Source organism: Podarcis raffonei, chromosome 14, assembly GCF_027172205.1.
Source record: "Podarcis raffonei isolate rPodRaf1 chromosome 14, rPodRaf1.pri, whole genome shotgun sequence".
NCBI classification, from domain to species: domain Eukaryota; kingdom Metazoa; phylum Chordata; class Lepidosauria; order Squamata; family Lacertidae; genus Podarcis; species Podarcis raffonei.
Window position 1 is genome coordinate 28896554 of NC_070615.1, and position 21627 is coordinate 28918180.

The 21627-nt window shown below is 48.9% G+C and overlaps 1 protein-coding gene across 1 annotated transcript; it reads left to right on the top strand.

Moving 5' to 3' along the window:
- The first annotated feature begins 2309 nt into the window (after positions 1-2309).
- On the top strand, positions 2310-21151 carry SCNN1G (sodium channel epithelial 1 subunit gamma). Its single transcript, XM_053365228.1, has 13 exons — positions 2310-2413; positions 7405-7735; positions 8866-9169; positions 10255-10448; positions 11828-11931; positions 13487-13650; positions 14469-14570; positions 14858-14975; positions 16173-16251; positions 16484-16541; positions 18719-18780; positions 18921-18996; positions 19665-21151. The coding sequence occupies exons 1-13, from the start codon at positions 2371-2373 to the stop codon at positions 20082-20084; spliced, it is 2055 nt and encodes a 684-aa protein (XP_053221203.1). The 5' UTR covers positions 2310-2370; the 3' UTR covers positions 20085-21151.
- Positions 21152-21627: the final 476 nt, after the last annotated feature.

The following is a 21627-nucleotide window of genomic DNA, read 5'->3' on the forward strand; positions in this document are numbered from 1 at the left end:
GTGAGTTCAGTGTAGAACTGCTGAGTTCTACAAGGGCAAAACTGGGGCTATAGAGGAGGAACTTGATAGGCATTGCTACCCTCTGGACTGGTTGTCAGAAGGCAGGGCTGGACAGGGCAGACCAAGGCTCACCCTAATGAACCACCCTCCAGTGGTATCTGCATATGTTAAACTGAAAGCCTCAAATGTGGCAAATGTTAAATTCACATTTCAGAAGAGCAGCTGTGCTAGTCTGTTGCAACAAAAACAATAAAGAGTCTTGTAGCACCTTAAAAACTAACAGTCCAAGATAGGTCTTGTGAATGGCATGAGCACACACACACACTTCATTATTCAATCCTATGTTTTTCAAACAATCGCCAGCATTTCGGAGTTTGCAGACATTCCCAGCATTTGCCTGAGGGCTGTTAACCTGAATGTGAATGTCAGCATTCACCATACCTCATACAACCACAGTTATTGTAGGCTGAGAGAAAATATTAATGACACACTGCACTGAATCATTTATTTGGAACATTTTTACCACCTTCTTCAGCCAAAAGAGGGGGGCCCTTGTTTTTCTTCTATGCCTCATTGTAGAAACGTCTCACCATCAAATATATCTCTAATTATATAGTTTCAAAACTGTAGGATTGAGAATAATCCCTGCTGAGTATTCACATAGGTAAAGAAATCCCATATTCCCCTTGTTTATGGACTACTTATGGACTTATTTGGATGGGAAATTCCCACGCTCTCCTCATCTATCTTTTCAATCTAAATGTCCAATTGGCTATGCTCACTCCTGCTTGTTTGGTGGCATGTTCCATGGAATCAGTGGTTTCCTGTGCTTGGTTGCCTTTGGAAGGAGGTCACGAGATTTCTGATGTTATGTAATATTTGAATTTGTCTACAAGTTGAGCATAGCTGGAGTTTTGAAGTGCCTAAGGTCCTCTGCTCCCACATTGGATTGATGCAAAGAAACAGCCAGCCCACCCAAATACAGTTTGCTTACAAATCTCAAGTAAGTTTTCTATGGGTCTCCCCAGCCCAGGGATCGGCAACCTTTTTCAGCCATGGGCTGGTCCACCGTCCCTCAGACCATGTGGTGGGCTGGATTTGGGGGGAATGAACAAATTCCTATGCCACACAAATAACCCAGAGATGCATTTTAAATAAAAGCACACATTCTACTCATGTAAAAACACGCTGATTCCCTGACCGTCCACGGGCCAGATTGAGAAGGCAATTGGGCCGCATCCAGCCCCTGGGTCTTAGGTTGCCTACCCCTGCTCCAGACTCTTTTGTGGGGGCAGGGGAGTATTTTGTGACACATCATTGATATAATCAATGTAAGCACATTACTGGTGGTTTATACTAGACCCTCCATTCTGCTTTATAATTTGCTTTCCCCAATGTTACCATATTATTGCCAACTTCTGCACTATCCTGCAACAAAAGCAAGGGACAGGAATAAACCCCAAACCCAGAATATTTATGGGATGAAAAATGTTTGTTTCTTCTTCTGACAATTTTCTTGGTCTACTCTGAAGTGATGCTTTTGACCTTTAAAATCTTAAATGGTTTGGACTAAATTATTCAAAGGTCCATCTACCTTGCCTCACTTGCCCATCTCCGAGAGCATATAGGTTAGGCAGGAGGGAGACAGGGGACTATGTTGCTTCAAGGGGCTGATAGGATTTGTAGTCCAAAATTAGCTGGATTGCACCAGGATGACAGGGGTGGTAAAGACTTCTTTTCACTGGCTTTTTCCTGAGTTTGATCTTCTTTTCAATTGTTGATGGGCTTTGGCTGTAGTTATGTATTGGATTGTCTTTTTCAAGGAGGGTGGAGGTTTCCTTGCATTCTTTTGGCTTTCCTTACTGATTATATATCTGCAGTTGTATTATATAGTTTCAAACTATGTAACATCCCCTGGAATTCCATCCTTAAGAAAGGGCTAAAATTATTTTAAATAACTACATAACCATGAAGCAAATCAATGCAGCATAATATAAAGCTGCTGCTCCACTTTGACGATATGGATCAAGACTTTGTTTCTTTCTTTCCTTCTTTCAAACAAACAAACAAACAAACAAACACCATAATCCTTTCTTTCTGTTCTACTGCTGGACCAGGGTTGCGCCCGCCTGCTCCTACGCTTGCTGCCGGCAGGGGCCGCTGCAGGGCAGGGAGCGGCGGGCGAGTGGCACGGCAGGGCGGCGAATAACCTGCAGGGGGCGCCTCGAGCTCGCGGGGCGGCGGGCGCGTATTGCAACCCGAGCCTGGCGAAGGCGTGGCGGCCGGCCGGGGGCGGGCTGGGGCGGCCGGGGCAGAGCAGAGCCAGCCGCGGCATCCCGCAGTAGGAGCTGCGCCCTCGCCAGCCTCGCCATGCAGCCCCAGCCGGCTCTCAGCGTCAATCGCGACCCCGCAGGTGAGACGCGGCGGAGATGAGCTGCTCGGGTCTGCTCTCGGGTGCCTCTGGAAGCTGGGAAGTGCAGCTGCCCGGGTGGGAGGGAGGGAGACTGGAGGCGCGCCCGCCTCCGAGGGTCCAAACCGGGGGCGGGGAGCCAGCCTAGACCGGAGGGTTGTGGAGAGATTTAGGACAGGCAGAAGTAAGGACTTAAACTATGGAACTCGCTGCCGCAGGAGGCAGCGAGTGCCCCTGTTTTGGGTGGCGTGGCATTAAAAGAAGATTGAGCTAATATATGGAGGGGAAGGTTATCGATGGCTTCTATCGAGCTCTCTTTTGCAAGCGAAAGTTTATTTTCTCCTGCTCTGGAGGGTAGGTCTGGAACCAATGGCTCCACGTTACAATAAAGGAGATTCCGACTAAACATACGGGGAAAACTTTTGTCAGTAAGAACTGTTCGACAGTGAAACAGTCTCCCTCGGGAGGTTGTGGACTCTCCTTCCTTGGTGGTTGGATGGCCATCTGTCATAGATGCCATAGCTGAGTTTCCTGCATTGCAGGGGGTCGGACTAGATGACCCCTGGGTCTCTTCCAACTCTATGATTCTATAATTTGTTTATATATTTATTCCGAATACCGGTTGCTTAACACCACAGGAGGGGACAGTGCTGCTCTTACGCTCAGGTCCTGCTTGAGGGTTTCACAGAAGAGGCACAGAAGAGACCAGGAGGCTGGACCAGATGGGCCCCCTTTGGCCTGATCCAGCACTGCAGGGCTCTTCTGGTGTTCTTACTCCTCTGCAGTGAGGCTCTCCCAGGGCAGACGTCTGCCCTCTCCAAGGGGTGGATGGAGCGGGATGGGGGACAGGAATCCAGAGCCGACCATTTTAACTAGCCCTCCCCAGGGAGAAGAGGGGGTCTCCCCAGTGTTTCATTTGCCACAGTTGGAGCTACTTGTCTTGTCTCCAAGCCCCCTGACATCTCCAAGCACAGACTAGGCTCCTGCCTGAAATCCTGGAGAGCTCCTGCCAGTCAGTGTTGACAGTGCTGAGCTCAAATGACTCAGTCGAAGGGGGGCTTTCTGTCTTCCTCCTCCATCGCTCAGAAGACTTCCTTACATCCCAGGTGGCACCATTTCTTCCTGATGGTGTCATAGGAAGATGGGGTTGTATCAGGGATATAACAGCAATGCTCCTTGATTTCCCATGAAATTTCCTTCTTCTGTTTTTTTCTGGGAATTGGAGAGCAGGGAGGAAAGATGAAGGAAGGTTGTTCCACCTTTTATTCTTATGTATCTATTTCATTTATATGCCACCTTTTTCTCCCAGGAGCTCAATGGGGCATCCATGGTTCTCCCCCTCCTCATTTAATCCCCGCAACAACCCTGTGAAGTAGGTTAGGCTGAGAGGCAGTGACTGGCCCCCAGTGAAGCTCTCTCACAAGTCCTAGCCCAACACTAACCGCTGTGCCATGCTGGCTCTCTCTAGGGCTGAAGTGAGATTCCCAGCTGGGGGGCAGGTCCCTTTGCGTATGGGGGGTGGCTGGCAGGGGCTGCCCTGAACTGTGTACCATCAGCAGAGAAGCCTCTGGCCTCTAAGGTAATCCCTTTGTGGGAAAAGATCCCCTGGAACCACTGGAATTCCCAGAGATACGTGCATTTTAAAGACGGCTTTTCATCCCAGTCTAGAAAAGGTTTGATGGGAAGCAGATGTTTGCTACTGAGAGAACCCATTTCAGGAATCAAAAACAAAACAGATATCCTCTGGCTGAACAGCCACCCATAGCTATAGGGAGATGCAAGCCTCAGAGTTTCACAAAATTCTTCAACATACCCTTTTATATACTCTTTGTAAGCTGCTTTGAGGATTTCCAAGCGGCTTATAAATTTTATGAAATAAATATATAAATACTCTTGGCCACCTGTATTTTGGGACCAAGACGGCAACTGGAGGATCTCCTCGTCTTGTGGCATACACAATCCTCAACTCACTGAAAACAGGGGGTCTTGCATAAGTTGCTAGCTTAAAACACAGTTATGCAGGGATTTTTCCTCCGTTCAGATGGAAGTTGGTTTCAGGGGAAATGCGTCAGGTTGCAGTATTTTATAAGAAATGGCAGGATTGGTATGGCATATGACTAGTGTTGTGTGTAAACCACTTTCCAAACCCGCAGTAGGTGTATGTGGGATGCAGAGTAAACAGGTGCAGTGTGGTGCAATTGTTAGTGTGTCGGACTGGGGATCTGGGAGACCAGGGTTCAAATCCTCACTCCGTCATGAATCTCACTGGGTGAGCTTGGGCCAGTCACTGCCTCTCCATCTAGCCCACCTCACAGGGCTGTTGTGAGGATAAAGCACACACCCACACACGAGAGAGGGGGGGGGAGAGGCCTGGTTGGTTTCAGCCAGACATTGGGCATTCAATGTGCCACCAGCCCCATCCTGTGCAAACAAACGCTCCGTGGAGATTCAGCCGAGGTCCTCCTCCCCTTTCACTTTCAGTCAACTCTTGGAATTTTTTTTTTATTCAATGCCAACTGACCTACGCAGTTCTAGGAAATGTTCTCAAGTAGCCAGTCATTGTGATGATTGTTCCCTATGGCTTTTAACAGGGGGAGTGGCCTGGCTCTTACTTTATTTATTTACCATGAGTATTTTTATAGACCTCCCTCTGCTAAAATTATCAGGGTGGCATACAGCGATACAAAAGTCGGGCCAGGCCTGAGTCTTACCATGGGAAGAGGAATACAGTGGTACCTTGGGTTACATACGCTTCAGGTTACATACGCTTCAGGTTACAGACTCCGCTAACCCAGAAATAGTGCTTCAGGTTAAGAACTTTGCTTCAGGATAAGAACAGAAATCATGCTCCAGCGGCGCGGCAGCAGCAGGAGGCCCCATTAGCTAAAGTGGTGCTTCAGGTTAAGAACAGTTTCAGGTTAAGTACAGACCTCTGGAACGAATTAAGTACTTAACCCGAGGTACCACTGTATTTGTCTTTATTTGGTCCCCTCCCCATCTCAGAGGTTGGTCTTGGTGTATTGAACACACAGCACAAATGCAAGGCTGTGGTTTTAAGAACAAAACAGCTCTAGGAGTAGGAAGGAGGGGACAGCAAATGTCAGAAGCGGCAGGGGGGGAGACCCCTTTCAGGGAGACTACAGCAGTGGAGTGCCAGCACTGGCAAAGGGTTGGCCTAAATGTCTTCTGAGGTCCCTCCTGACACTGTGTTTGTATTATTAAAGGCTCAACGGGTATCTGTGGCTCAGCTGGGGCCTCTGACAGTTTAAACAGGTTTGTGGCTGGTTTTAGATGTGCAGCAGAGGTTTTGTGATTAAGCTTACCATGAGAACGTCAAAAGAGCCTGCTGGGTCAGGCCAAAGGGGGCCTTCTGGTGCAGCATCCTCTTCTTCCTGCAGCCAACCAGAAGCTCGTTACAGGAAAGGCTGAAGAAGGACCTGAGCACAAGAGCCCTCGCCCCTCCTGTGGTTTCCAGCAACTGGTATTCAGAAGTATTACAGCCTTCCAACATGGGGACAGGATATTGGCATCATGGCCAGTAGCACTGACAGCCCTCTCCTCCACGAATTTGCCCAATCTTTTAAAGCTGCCTAGGTTGGTGACCATCCTGCCTCCTGTTGAAGTGAGTTCCACAGCTTAGCTATGTGCTGCAGGAAGAAGGACTTTCTGTTCTCTTCTGAGTCTTCCAATGTTCATCTTCACTGGGTGTGCACAAGTTCTAGTGTGATGAGTGTCAACGCTATGTGCAATTTTATAAACCTCTGTTCTGGATAGCTCAGTTGGTTAGAGCATGGGACTGATAAGGCCAAGGTTGCAGGTTCAATCCCTGTATGGGGCAACTACATATCCCTGGGCTAGATGATCCTTACAACTCTGCAATTCTGTAATTCACCTCTGACTCACTTTATCTCTGAATGAAAAAGTCCCTAACGCTGCAACATTCCATCATAGGAAGAGTTGCTCCATCCCCTTGATCATTCTGCTTGCCCTCTTCTGAACCTTTTCCAACTGTACAATATCCTCTACAACAGGGGGTGGCCAACTCTCAAGAGACTGCAAACTTTCAGAATTGAAAACTGGCAGTGATCTACCCCCGTTTTTGGGGGGATTCAGCTCAAAGTTGTTGAGCTTTTTTAGGAGTTAAAAATAGCTTTTTTGGGAGGGGAACTTCCATGGGGGTGGATTAAAGGCAAGGGACAAAGGGGTAAAGTCACTCACAAAAAGATTGCTATGGATGAAAACAGCAGCACAGAGAAAGCTCCATCTTCCCTTCTAGAGATCAAATAACAATGGAGGGCAGGACAGGAGTCAGTTTTAGTGACCCTAAGGAAAGGGAACCAGAGATCAGCCACAATCTATTAAAACCTCCTGGGTATCTACCAGTAGATTGCGATCAACCTGTTGGACATCCCTGCTCTACAACAGTGTTTTTGCACCTGACTTTCAACCACTTGCAACCAAGTGAAGATGCCTGGGTGCCAGGATAGCACCTGACATCTCAACCATCTGGAGATCATTGGATATGGGTTGTTTTCGCATACCAATACCCCATCCTGAGGATTCTATCAGTTATATTTTATCTGTACAATTGGAATGCATTTCTGGAACCAAAATGCTTTTTCTGTGCAGCCTGAGCCAGAACAGACACCATGAAAGAAAAAGAGGTTGAAATAGGCCAATATATATGTGGGCTTTCCCGGTTTCAAGTCACTTTTCTTCTTTTAAGTTCTCAAAGCTCTTAACCTAGCTCAAGGTTGCCATCTGAACTTGAAATATGTTTAACTGAGAATCACAGTCGGTCCATCATCTGAAAAAGAAGACTTTAGAGTCGTCTTGCCCACAAATGGCAACTAGACATTCCGTTTTGGTGATTCCAACCTTGGTTTAAGGAGCCATTGGGTGCCTAGCTTATATATCTGAGTTTCTAACACTGCTCTACAATATCCAGTGCCTGCAATATCCTTGCTTTTTGCTTTGTGTTTCCCTCTCCAAAGTGTCGGCCATTAGCATGGCGCCTGCCAAGAAGATCAAGGCCAAGCTCAAGAAGACATTGCCCGTGACCGGCCCCCAGGCGCCCACCTTGCGGGAGTTGATGCACTGGTACTGCATGAACACCAACACCCACGGCTGTCGACGCATCGTGGTCTCGCGGGGGCGCCTGCGCCGCTTCCTGTGGATCCTGCTCACGCTGACCGCCGTGGGACTGATCCTGTGGTACTGCACTCAGCTGGTCCTCAACTACTACAAAGCCTCTGTCTCTGTCACGGTCCAGTTCCACGCACTCCCATTCCCAGCCGTCACCATCTGTAACATCAACCCCTACAAGTAAGTGAGGCTCAGCATCCAGGAAAGCTCCCCCAAGCCTGCCAGTGGACAGGGACAGCGAAGGGTCAGGATCAGGCCAGGCTGCTTTCAGCACAGTCCTGCTCAAGAACTTGGAATGTGGAGTCAGGGAGGTGACGCCTTGGGTGGAATAAATAATGGCAACTTATAATAGCAGCATTTAATTATTATTTGGAGTGCTCAGAGAGCTCCAATTCACAGTTCCCCGCCCTGGTCTTTAAGATCCCCTAAAGCAGCCCTGCTGAGTGTGCAGCCCTCACCTGTGGAACTCCCTGCTTAGGGAGGTCTCTCCGGCCTCTTTGGGGAAACGAGTAAAATAATCTTTTAGGAGGGATTCTTCCTTCTCTTGAAAATGCCCAAAATAGGAAATGTTGCCCTGCAAACCTGTGACACGAGTGTGGCGGTTGCAGCTGTATTTTTGTTAACAATTACCATGGTGGAATGTCATGTATTTTGTGTCTTGTGGTTTGTAAGACACTCTGAGAGTTTTGAATAATAATAACATTTCCATTGCAATTTGCATTGCATAGGATCATGCCCTGAGGGACTTGTACAATAAAACAGTAATGAATGTTAAATGCCCCAGAAATATTGACAATAACCCTGCAAAGTAGGCTGCTGTTAAATGTCCGGCTTGTGAACCTGATCACTATGGGGCTTGTGTTATCTTGTTGCTGGAATATGGGAGTGGGTGGGGTGATTTTACATTCATTGAAAAGTGGCGTTTTATGTTCTTGTTTGTTGGGTTGTCACAGTAAGTACAGTCCATCAATCCACTTTAAACATACCTATTGATATAAGCAGATCTTATGCCCAAATAGATATCCAAGCAAGGTGGGTGATTATAAGACATATTTCCTAGTGTCAAAAGTGCAGGAAGATCTTTGGACTGTTGAGTGATGAGTGGCAGCTGTTTATCCTTCCCACTTTGAAGCACAAGTCTGCTTTAAAATAATTGTGTGTCAGTCTTGGTCCTTAAGCCCAGTGCTGGGCTGAGTGGATGCACCCAGATCCTGGCTATCTGATTTTAACAGGGGGGCCCTCCCCACTCTCCTTGTAGCAAAAGATCTTGCCCCCTGTAGCAACAAGATCCCCTGTCTATCCCCCCGTAGGTACAGTGCCATCAAGAAACACCTGGCCGAGCTGGACAAAGAGACAGAGAACGCGCTGAGTTCCTTGTATGACTTTTCTGGAAGTAATATCAGGGAGCGCCGTGATGCTGGTGACCCTGAGCCAAGTGAGGACAGAAAATTCCACAGATACTTTCCCTTGAAGAATTTAGACAACCTCACTCACCAGCAGCCTTTTCCAAATCCCTCCTCTGGTTCCAAACGGCGCATGGAGGCAAACATCATTTCAGGGGGCTCCAGCATCGTCAGCGTCAAGAACCCCCAGGATATTGTGGGATTCCAGCTGGTGAGTCGCCTTGCTCTGTGGCCTATGGGAGAACCAGATGCAGCTCTGTTGAGTCGGGTGCTAGCCTTATATTTGGGGCTGGCGGGCTTGGCACAGGCAGGAGGGAACGCTAGGAGATGGGGAGCCCCATGCAGTGCCTTTGGGGCATCTTCCAAATCATTTTCCATCCCCATCGCCACAGCCTTCCTCAACCCAGTGCCTTCCAGAGGTTTTGGACTACAGCTCCCATCAGTCCCAGCATGAAGCGGCCATGTGGTGCTGGGGCTGCTGGGAGATGTAGTCCATCTGGAGGGCAGTGGACAGGCTTGTGAGCTCAACAAGTGCCCTTCACAGGCTCAGACCTGCACCTTGGATTGTGCCCAGAACTTCACCATAGGAAAGGGTGCCACTTGCCTCCTGAAATGTGGCTGGTGGCAGCCTATAGCCTGGAGTTGGGGGCTTTCCTGTTGTAGCCCCTGCTCAGCGGAAGCCCCTGCCAGGCAACCTTGGTTGTTCTCCACTTTGGGCATCTCCAATTGAGGCAGAAAGCAGGTTATAAATCCTACTGCAAACAAATATAAATACTGTATACACATTAATTAGCTCAACAAACAAATGCGACAAGGTGTCCCTCCTGTCTCACAGTTGAATATGTCTTGCCTGCAGAGTTACGAGTCACTTGCAGTTCCAAGGCTGGATCAGAGAGATTTTCTTTCTGGGCCCAGGCATCTGAGGATTGTGCTCATGCCTTCTCTCTCTTTCTGAACGATTATTGTCATTTTATTTGTTGCATTGATATCCCACCCTTTTTATCCAAAGTGTACGTGGTCCTCCCACTCCTCATTTAATGCCCAGAACAAACCTGCGAGGCACGTTAGGCCGAGAGGCAGTGACTGGCCCATGGTCACACCTAGTGAGCTTCATGGCTGAGTGTCAGGATTTGAACCCTGGTCTCCCGGGTCCTAGGCCAACACCTTAACCACTGCACCACGCTATTCTGTGCTGAGCCACCTACCTATTTCCACACTGCAAGGCAGTGTATGCATCTGTGGGGCAACCCCTCGGCCTGCCTGCTTGCCTGAGCCCCTGCTTTCTCTTCCTTCCAGTGTGACTCCCACAACAAGAGTGACTGTGCCCTTTACACCTTCAGTTCGGGTGTCAACGCCATCCAGGAGTGGTACAAGCTGCATTACATGAACATCATGGCCCAAATCAGTGCTGAAGAGAAAGTGAACATGAGCTACTCGGCAGAGGAGCTCATCTTGAGCTGCTTCTTTGACGGCCGTTCCTGCGATGCCAGGTCAGTCACTGGGAACAGAGCGGGGGCAGAGCATGCTCCAGCACTGGAGGTGGAACATATCTAATGCAAATTAAAAGTGCTTTAGATATGGGAAGTTTAATAGGGGCTTTTCTCTAGCATCCTTGGCGAGGCCAGACAGAAGTGAGATACGCACCAAATTGGCCTTGTGCAGTTGGACAGGTGTTGACTGCAGAGCTCTCTGGCCTCATGTGTGTCTTTTTAAGGACCACCTTTCAAGCCTTCACGGTTTGTGAAGGTCGGTGGCTGGAGCAGGTTTTAGCTGAGTTCTTCTGCTGGTGAACCTCTGAGGCAGTACAGAACAGAAACCACGAGGGCAGTGCCCTTTCTGCAGCAGTGTCCAAAATGTGGTCTCACCCATTAGCTTAGGACTGCAGATATAGATGTTTCTGCATGGCAACCCACCTGGTCTGCCTTGTGGTTTCCAGGTGGCAGCCTTACAGCCCACCCTCTGGGATCTGCCTCCCCAAAGCATCTATTTCCCCATCAATCCATGGGGAGAACAGGCCTGTTCAGGTTCCCAACTGGGTAGTGGTGAGTCATGCCAAAGATCTTGCCATTGCAAGCGGAAGCCTAGTCGTCACTCAGCTCAACCCACCATTCCTGCTTAGCCACTTGTTGCATTAACCCATCCTTCCCCAATCTGGTGCTCGCCAGATGTTCTCAGTGGGGACCATATACCCTTAAGATGTTGTTGTTGTTGTTACTCATTAAACTTATTAGTTTCTCTTTTTTTTAACAGAATAACTCAAAGTGACTTAGAACAGCAAGAGAAATAAATAACACATACATTATGTCAGGGATTCCTTTGTTGTGATTCCTCCATTGCAGAGGGTTGGACTAGATGTCCCTTGGGAGATCCTTCCAGCTCTACGATTATATGATTCTAAAATCAGCATAAAACGATAACCTAAAACTCATTCATATTTTTAAAAGGCAGGACTGAAACATCCCACCCACCAAAGGAGGCCACAGATAATGAAAACCCAAAGGTCTAGCAGAATATAAACGTTTTTTGCCTGGCCCCAGGGTTAAGTTGATGGTGCCAGGCATTCTTCCCTGTAGAGCCATCACTGAGAGGGGCTGTTCTTGTGTCGACACCCTCCACACCTCCCCCAGAAAGATCCCTCTTTGCTGCCTCCCACTCCCCATGACATTTTTTAAGAGTTGGGCATCACCCAAATAATTTCAAAACTCTTTGTCCTTGTCTGTTGGGAAGCTGAACAAAAGTCCCTGCAGAAACAGTTCATTTCTAATGCAGTTCATGTTAATTGGACAATTTAAGCTCCTTTGTTGAGTTTATCTACAGTAGGTGGGGTAAAGTGCTTTTGAAAAATTAATATGTCTTTGGTCGGCGACAGGAACTTCACGACATTCCACCATCCGATGCACGGGAACTGCTATACCTTCAACAGTGGGCAGAACGGAAGCATCCTGAACACAACCACCGGTGGCAGTGAATACGGTAAGGGAGCCCTCCAGACAGTTTGCCTGCTTGATCTCAGTTGTGAGTAGGTGTGGGTGGGCCTAGATTCTTGTCCTGAGCTCTGTAGCCTCTATGCAGAGTGCTAAGAGAACATGTCCACTCGATCACTTCAATTAGCAGAACTGATCCTGTTACAGACGCCACCTAACACCCACTCCACATTTGCAGGAAATCAGCCTTTCCTTGTGGCAGCACCTACACTCTGGAAACTCCCTGCCTATTGATATCAGTCAGCCTTCACTCTACTCTCGTTGGCACCTGCTGAAACCAGTTTTGTTTAGCCAAGCCTACCCAGACATGTAGAATGTGGATGTATGTTTTAATCTGTTTTAGTTTATTGCTGTTTTTCTCTTTCAAATGTTGTCAAGAGTTGCTTTTAGTGATAACTTTATTGTATTTTCCTCTTTGCAAACTGCTTTGAGGAGTGTGTGTGTGTGTGCTTTACAACCAAGCAGTGGATAAATTTTATAGGGGGAAAACCTAACTAGCTAACTAAGAGAAGCCTACACCTGCTGCATCCACCTGCTCCTCCTCCCACCCTGCCCCCTGCCTCCCCTCCATGGATAGTCTTACCTGACCTGAATCTTGCATGCAAGCCTCTTTCCCACCATTAAGATTTGACATTTAAAATATTACTTGTCTGGGTAGCTGGTCCCTAGTGGACTGGTGTGAATCTGTATGTGTACCCCTACATTCCCACCCCCCTGAAAAAAGCACTGCTCTTGAGGGACTTAAGTTCACAATTTTGCAACCAAATACACGTTAGGGGATTTCTTGTACCAGTCACTGCCACTTTAGCCGAGATCTTCTTGCTTGTAAAGGACCTCATTTCCCCCTGGTAAATCTGCCCAGACCTGGACATCAACACCTTCCACCTCCGAGGGAGTTTCGGAGGGTGCTGATGAGAGAACAGGGCCTTCTCTGCTGTAGTTCCCTGTCTATGGAATGCTCCTTCAGGGAGGCTCACCTGGGGCCATACCTGCTATCATTTGGTTCCAAATGTGCTTTATTTTTGCCAGGCATTGGGGCAGCATCACTGATACGATTCTACTGTTAGATCTGTTTTTATTAACATTTGAGTGATTTTATTTTTTTTATCGTTTAAAGATTTCGATTATGAATTGCTTCGGGACTTTTGTAGTGGAAAGCAACGTAGAAATCTAATATACCCAGGTTTGCGGCTGACCACCGTTTTTCACTGCCAAGTAATTGCCTGGCTTTGCCCAAACTCAGCAGACTGATCTGTCTGCCTGCATGGATTTTTACATTTTGGTTTGGCTAAATTTTTCGCTGCACTTTTTTTTTTTTTAAAAGATGCATTAGTTTATTTTGTTAGCTTCTTCGGGTGCTGTACAGAGAAGCAAAGGAGAGAATGGGAGACGCAATAGTTTAGCTGGCAAGTCTCATCCCGTGTGCCCTGACATTTTTTGGCCCCCATCCCCACAGCGCCTTCTCCTCCTCTTCCTCCGGAGCCTCTCTTGGTCCCGTACCTTCCACTAGACTGGCCTAATCCTGCACTCCTTCCTTTACACAGGGCTGCAGGTGATCCTGTATATAAACGAAGCAGAGTACAACCCTTTCTTGGTGACATCTACGGGAGCCAAGATAGTGATTCACGGCCAGGATGAATATCCCTTCATCGAAGACGTCGGCACTGAGATAGAGACGGCCACAGCCACCTCCATCGGGATGCACTTTGTGAGTGGTGCTGCTGGAGCAGACGGGCAGCAGTCACCCTGGGCAGATTCTGCTCTCGGGTGCGCAGGAAACCCCTTTCCCAGCATACGGCTGTCCAGTGCTCAGAGCTTTCCAAACTTTTCATGTTGGTGACATGCTTTTTAGACATGCATCATTTTGCGACACAGTAGTGCAGTTTTACTAGCAAACCGGGAGGTTCCCTTATAAGTGATACGGACACATACATAAATTGTAATACAGCTGTTTTGGAGGAGACTTTCTTTGCCATGTTCTTTGTCCTGTGTGGCTGTGACTAAGGGTCAGGGATGCATTAAAAGAAAAAAAGATCTGAACTTGCATGGCCAATGATGGGGGCTGGAGTCCAGCAATACCTGGAGGGCCACAGATGTTCACTCCACCCCCGAAAGTGAAACTATGAAGTGTCTACCCAATGAAAGATTAGATATACATAAGACATTGTCAGGTCTTATGAGGAAGTTCATCCATACTTCAGGGGCACAACATCTGCTTCAATCCTGGGCATTGCCAAGTTTTTTTTTTATTTATTACAGATCTTTCAGGATGTAAATCCTGTCAAACCTTCCTTTGGGATGACAGGCCTGGCTTCGGCCTCTTGGGATAGAAAATCCTGATAGTACACAATAGAGTGCATCTGAGCATGTGCAAAGTGCCTTTCCAGCACCCACACCTCTGGGATTAAAGGAAGAAGCACAAGCACAACCCAGGATGCCTCTTCCCTGCCCCACACGCCCCTCTCCCATCACACACCCCACCTTGGCAGGCTCACACCAACAGAGTTCTTCCTTTCTGTCCCACAGACAAAGTCCAAAAGACTCGGCTATCCATACAGCAACTGCAAAGAGGACGGGTCTGATGTCAATGTGAAGAAGCTATACAAGAACAAAACTTACTCTTTGCAGGTGAGGCATGTGCGGTGGCCGGGGTGTGGGACTGTGAGAAGTGATCCCATGCTCTTGCATCCCCCCAAGGAATATGGGGGGGGGAGTAAATTGCACCCAGGCAGCCTGGAGCCCCAGGACCTCTCTGCCTCATGGTTTCGCACAGCCTGCACCAGCATCCGCAGTGGTTTGGGCTGATGGAAATTGTAGTCCAAAATGACCATGCTGGCTGGGGGCTCATGGGAGTTGTAGTCCACAACATCTGGAGGGCACTGACAGACACTCTGCTTGATTTCTCCCCCTCGCAGACCTGCCTCCATTCCTGCTTCCAGAATGAGATGGTGAAAAAGTGCGGCTGTGCCCAGTACGCCCAGCCCCTGCCTGATAATGCCGAGTTCTGCAACTACAAGAAATATCCAGACTGGAGTAAGTCTTCCCATCACTCCACCTGCCCGCTCTCCTCAGGAGCTGGGTCAAAGGGCCCCCTTCCCCCATAGGGGGCTTAAGTTTCTCTGAGACGTCTCTTTCCAGGAATGCATCCCACTCTGCCTTGAGTCCAATGTGAGCTCTTTGTTGCCATCCATGACCTCAGGAGAAAACGCCCTTCCTTGGGAAGCCATAGCTCTGGCGCTAAACCAGAGGCTCCTGCTTCCCTCTCGCCTTCCGCACACATCTGCTTACATGGCCTGCTGCCAAGCTGCCCTTCATCATCCATCGTCATCATCATGTTATTTGTATAGAATCATAGAATTAGAAGCGTTGGAATGGGCCCCAAGGGCCACCCAATGTCGTACAGCGCAGAAATCATAGTTGAGGGATCCCTGACATATGCCCATCCAACCTCTGCTTTCAAAACTCCAGTGAAAGAGAGCCCTCCACCTTCCGATGCGGTGGTGAACTTGGGGCTTTCAGTGCGCAGTGCAGGTGAACCAGTCACGCTCCCCTAAATCCGCCTCTGTCCAAAGGCGCTAAGAGCTGTCCACTGTCGAACAGCTTTTAGTGCCAGAAGGTTCTTCCTGGTGTTTAGCTGGAATCTCCTTCTTTAGTTGAAATCTCCTCTGTTATGCCACCCTTCCATGAAAAGAATTGTGCCCAAAGCAGCTCTTCAAGCGGGAATTGCATCTCAGAAATCAACTGTTGCAGGAGCAATTTCACAACAGCATCCTGAAACAACAACGTAACAGCAAATATAGCAACATACAAGAAAAACACTCACACCCACATTTCGGAGCTATAAATAAAGCCAGATTGCATTAACAAGATGACTCCGTTCTAGCCATACCAAAAATAGCAAGGAGGTTGGACCCGTTTCTCTTGGGTCCCAGGAACACCCCCTCTCCTTGATGTTGCTCACAGTCCCATTCCTGCAGCAGCTTCTCAGGAGGTTTCCAAAGGCTGGAGCCCCTTGCTCATTCCCAGCAGAAGGCAGGAGTGAAGGCCATGCTTGTTGCCTTCTCCTTGCTCAAGAAGCTTCCTCAACAAAATGGGAGCTTGCCTCTGTCCTGTGGTTGTCCTGAGACCTTTTCCCCCAGCCACGCTGGGATTTTGCAGAATTGGTGGAGGCCGCTGGGCTGCTCCTAACAGCCTCCCTTCTCTCTCTCTCTCTCTCTCCTCTTCCTCCAGTGTATTGCTACTACAAACAGCATGAAAAGTTTGTGAAGGAGCAGCTGGATTGCCAGCGGAGCTGCACAGAGGCCTGCAGGTAAGTCATCGTCCCATCCCCCCACCATCCCTCTACCACCACCCCACAACTAGAATGCTCCAGGCTCCAATTACACCAATGGCAACTTCCTGCATCATTGGGTGGGTTTCCAAAGGGTGGGTTTCCAAAGGGTGACAGGGCTGGGTCTTCTGCCACTAGGGTCTCCAGAGAAGCCATCAGGGTGCTGAGTCCTTCCCTCCATGCTTGCTCAATGCCTACCTTGCCTCCCCAGCTTGAAAGAGTGGACCCTCACCACCAGCCTTGCCCAGTGGCCTTCTTCAGCCTCTCAGGTGAGTGTCTCCCCCCCCCACAAGTCCTGTTTGCCTTGACCTCCCTTTGCCTAGGATGTGGTGCCCTTTCTGCACAAAAGAGGGCTGTCCCCTTTCCTCCTTCCTGTTCATTTTATCCCTTGATAACTTGGCTATAACATACCTGTCAACTGTCCCAGAAAAGGTGGGACACCCCATTTTCTCTCTCACAAAAAGACAGTGACCAAAATGGCCGCCGCGATCTCACATGATTTCGGGCTGCACTTTTTCAGGCATGGTGCTCGAAAGCAAATACTTTTGGTCACTGTTTCAAAAACAAAAGACCACTTTCCGGGGGGGCCATTGAACAATGCAGGTCAAGTGATTTGTGTGAGAGTGCGGCCTTGGAAGATGGCGTCCTGGTTTTTGGCCGGTTTGAATTGTAAGGAATGCTATAAAGATTTATAACAATAGATTGATCCAGGGGTTTGCAGTAGGTAACACCTCCTCAGCTTAATTGCTGATGATGTTGCCATCATGCTTCAAGATGCAAAGAGTTGCCCTTCCACAAGTATGTTGAGAAAACTGGGATAAGTAACATCTAATTATTATTATTTTTGTAAAATTCTTGATGTAATACACAGCATTTTATCCTAGGTACTCCTTGTTTCAGTCATAGGTTTCAGTTATAGGTTTGTGTTTCTGTATATCTTGCAAGTCAGGTGTGCCCCACCCCTTGTTCTCTCGTTTCTTATGACGGGACTTTTCACTTACCTTTCTGCATCTCATCGCAAGTATAACGAGCTTTATAATTTCTTCTTGTGAATGTAACACCCCATGCTCGCCTGGGTTTGGTTTGGTTTTTACATATGTGTTTGTCTTGTGAAGTTCTATTCAATAAAAAATACTTTAAAAAAAAATCCAGAAGTTCTACTTCTGGAGGGAATTAAGACTATAAATTATTTTGGGGTGGTGTCTTGTCTCCAAATTATTATTATTATTATTACTAATTATTATTATCCTATCAGACTGGGTGACCCAAGCCAATCTGGATTCCTCCCAATACAATATTAAAAAAATTCTAAGATTAAAAACTTCCCTATATAAGGTTGCTTTCAGATGTCTTCTAAAAGTCAAATAGTTGTTTATTTCCATGACCTCTGATGGGTGGGCATATAATAATAATAATAATAATAATAATAATAATAATAATAATAATAATAATTTATTATTTATATAAACTGTGACAAATCAGTCTCCTTTTTCTGGAATGTGAACACCCCAAGACCCAATTAACTATTAGATGGTCCCCTGGTATTAAGACTTGTTCCACCTCCTCGCAGTATTCTAAAGAAGCTGAACAAATTGTTTCATTTAATTTTTTAAAAAAGAATGTGCCCCTTCCATATGTTCACCTGCACAGGCACAAGATCAGATGCAAAGCCCTCTCTTATGTGTAAATCCTGCCCTACCCAGGGAGCTCCTAAACTCCATGGGAGGACCAGGCTAAGGGACGGAGGCAGGGAGTTGGTTTGCAAGGAAAGAGCTGTGAGTGAAGCAGTGGAGGGCAAGAGTCAGACCCAGGGCCAGCTGTCAGCTGTCAGCTAAGCTGAGCCCCAGGCTGTGGGCCTTCGAAGGGCCCCTCCCTGCCCCACCCGCCCATGATTTTTAGTACCTGACACTTTTGAATAGGAGTCCAGGGGATCGTTACCTCCATCAAAGGGGCAGCGGTGGTGGCTGCCACATGCAAGTCTGGGCCCTACCCTAGGCACAGGGGCTGGTCCTTGTCAGCACAATTTCGAGGGGCCCCCAAAGCCCTGAGGAGAGGGGGGTGGCAAATGGGAAGGACAAGCTCACAGAGGAGACCACACAATTGTCCTGCTTGTGTGTTTCTTCCCTTTGGGGCATCAGGCAAGCCACTGAGAGAACAGGAAGCTGGACTGAACTTCAGGAAGAAGTTTCTGAGGGTCAGAGCTGTTTGACCGTGGAACTGATTACCTTGGAAGATGGTGGACTCTCCTTCATTGGAGAGGACTGTCTGTGGATGGGTTATCTGCCAGGGATTCTTCAGCTGTGATTCCTACACTGCAGAGGGTTGAACTACATGAACCTTTGAGTACCTTCTAACGCAATGATTTTGTGACTGGATCCTTACCCAGCAGCACGGCTTTTCTGATGTTCGAGCATGTTCAATTAATTCTGGCTCTCTTCTTTTAAAGAAATGGATGCTGAAACTTCTGTCATGGGATAAATGGAACAACCGTGGTGAGACCTTTAAAAAGTAAGTTCCCCACACACGCACATCCCGTAAGAAGCCAGGGCTGCCCCTCCTAGGTGGGATGCTGTTGCTTCCCAACCAGCCCTGCCTCATCCAGTTCCACTTCTCCTTCTCTCCCCCCACCCCACAATTTATTTTCTCAGGGAAGACCTGGCAAACCTCATGGTGTTCTACAAAGATTTGAACGAGAGGGAAATCAAGGAGAATCCAGCAAATGATGTGAGTGTTGCCTTTGGCCAACTTCTGAGTAGCCCCTTCTGGGAGGACACTTGCGGGTTCCTCCACTCAGGCTCAGGAAGGAGCTAATCCTGGCACCGTTAAGGGGAATCATCTCCCCATTGGCCCCAGCCTGGCCCCCCTCTGGGTTGGTGGAGGGAGGCAGGAAGCGGGATCCATTTCCACCATACCTGCAGATTTTGCCCTAGTGTGGTGGAGAGAAGAGCCACAGCTCCATAGTCGTAGAGCACCCTCTTTGGAAGCAGAAGGCTCTAGGTTCAATCCCTGGCAATGTTTCCAGGTAGGAAGACACGCCGTGAAGCCCTGGAGAGCCACTGCCAGTTATTGCTGAGCAAGACAAGCCACTTATCTGGCTTAGTAGAAGGCAGTATCCAACAATGGCCATCATTCAGGGGCCATTTGCTTTGCACAAAGAAAGTCCCAAGTGTTTTCCAGTAGGGTTGGGTGGGGCAAGGAGACAGTGAAATGGAGAGAGTGTCCTTTCAGTGACCAGGGGAGTGGGGAGCCTTCAGTGGTCCATGGAGCACCCTGGGATTATCAGAGGCTGGGGTTTCCATATAGGGAAACCTTCTCCATGTAGAAATTAAACCCTCCCAGGAAACCCCCAAGGGGAAAGCTGGTGATGAAGTGCTCCCTCTGTCCCTTTCCAGCCCGTCATTCTTGTCTCCAACATTGGGGGCCAGCTGGGCCTCTGGATGAGCTGCTCCATGGTCTGTGTCATCGAGATTGTGGAGGTCTTCTTCCTCGACACCATTTGCATCATCCTGCGCCGCCACTGGCAGAAGGCCAAGAAGTGGTGGCGGGGTAAGAACACGGAGCAAGAGGAGGAGGAGGAGGAAGAAGAGGCAGAGGCAGAATCAACCCCTCAAAATGGCCTGCAGGGCCACGACAACCCAGCCTGCACTGCAGACGACGACGACCTGCCCACCTTCAACACAGCCATGCGCCTGCCCCTCTCGCTGGAGCACCCACCCCCCAGGACCCCCCCGCCCAACTACAGCACCCTGCGGCTGGCCAGCACCTTTCCAGAGCAGCTGGATGACACCCTGGAGGTCCGGACAACCAAGTGATGCCCTTGACCCCAGCAGGAAAGGCTGCTCCTTGGACTAGGCGGCTGGACTTACCCTCTGGCGGGACGGGGGACAGAAGCTGCTTGCCCCAAACAGAACTGCACCTGCTCTGTGCTCTGCCATTCTGCTAGCCAGACACTTGATGCCGTTTCTGTATTAATTCCCCCTCTGCCCCTTGCTGGGGGCGAGCCAGGCTTTTCGCTGGGGCGGCTGCTGTCGCGATGCTCGGGTGTCCGAGGGCAGTTCCTGTCTGGAGGTGGGAGCTTAGTCCATGACCTTGGACCCCCAGACAACAGCTGCTGACTCTGTGGCAGAGAGCTGTGACTCCTTAGGAAAAGGACAAGTCCAGCTGCACCTTGACCCTCAGGCACAGAAGATGGTTGTGGGTTCAGTAAGATCCAGGTTCCCTTTTGCTGAAGCTGAAAGCAGCTCCCTGGTTTCAGCTGGCCTGGAAGGGAGCTAAGTTCTGCCTTCAAGATTTTGCCTTTGTCCCAAAGCTGTAAAGGTTGGTTCTGAGAGCACACCTCGCAGAAGGAGCAGCCTTGGCTCTCAAGGGGTGCCTTTTAATCCTGCTTCTGAAAAGACCTGCATCCCCATGCCCAGCTACACCCACACATGCACCCCCAGCCCTTCCAGGTGCACTTAATGGGGTACATTTTGCCGCCACCTCCTCCCTTGCAAGGTCCATCCGCTGGAGAAGCTGGTAATACTGGGGGGCAGGACACCTCTCAGTGCAAGCAGCTGGGAATCACATGTGGGGAGAAGGCTGCTGCTATTGTTGTGCTCAGGTCCTGCTTGCGGGCTCCCCATAGAGGCATCTGCCTGGCTGCTGTGAGAAAAGGGGGCTGGACTCCCAACAGGCCCCCTTTCACCTGATCCATCACTGCAGGACTCTTTGGATGCAGGGGCTGCGGTGGAGGTGGCAAGCAGGAAGGAGTGAAAAAAAGACTTGGCTCATGTGCAATATATGGTGATGGTGTTTTTAAGCTTAATAATTTAACAACTGAGACCAACCCCTGGGAACTGTGGAAGGGGAGAAATGCCTTTAATAAAATATTTGTAAGGAACAGCCTGTGTCTGTGCATGTGTGATCTTTTCCCCGGGAAATCGGGTAGGGCTGGAGCTAAGGATCTTGGGGCCTCCCTGGGAGCTGAAAGGGACTTCTGCCAGGGTCCTTCCACCAGCCAGAGCCAGTGAAGGGGTGCAAGCATCTGCCTCCACAAAGGTCCCGGACACCCTACTTTCTGCTTTTCCCCAGTCATGAGCCACTCTCTGATGCTCGGCCTTGGCTCATTCCTGCTTTCAAACACATGGTGAGGTTGATTGATGGCAAACGAGGCAGCAGGGCTGGTGGGTGTGGGATTCTCAGCTCAGGCAGGAACTATTGTTTGCCCCGTGGCACCATCCCAAACTTGGGGGGGGGCACCTCTGGATGCTATTGCCTTGGCAGGCAGCATCATAAATCAGGGGCAGGGAGACTGTTACCATTTCCAAAGAGGTAGCGATGGAGGGGGGGTCTTACCTGTGTACACATCACATCAGT

Coding starts and splice junctions, on each gene's coding strand:
- SCNN1G (XM_053365228.1), top strand. CDS start 2,371: ATGCAGCCCCAGCCGGCTCTCAGCGTCAATCGCGACCCCGCAG. Junction 14,976..16,172: donor CAAGAAATATCCAGACTGGA/GTAAGTCTTCCC, acceptor CTCTTCCTCCAG/TGTATTGCTACTACAAACAG. Junction 18,997..19,664: donor AGGAGAATCCAGCAAATGAT/GTGAGTGTTGCC, acceptor GTCCCTTTCCAG/CCCGTCATTCTTGTCTCCAA.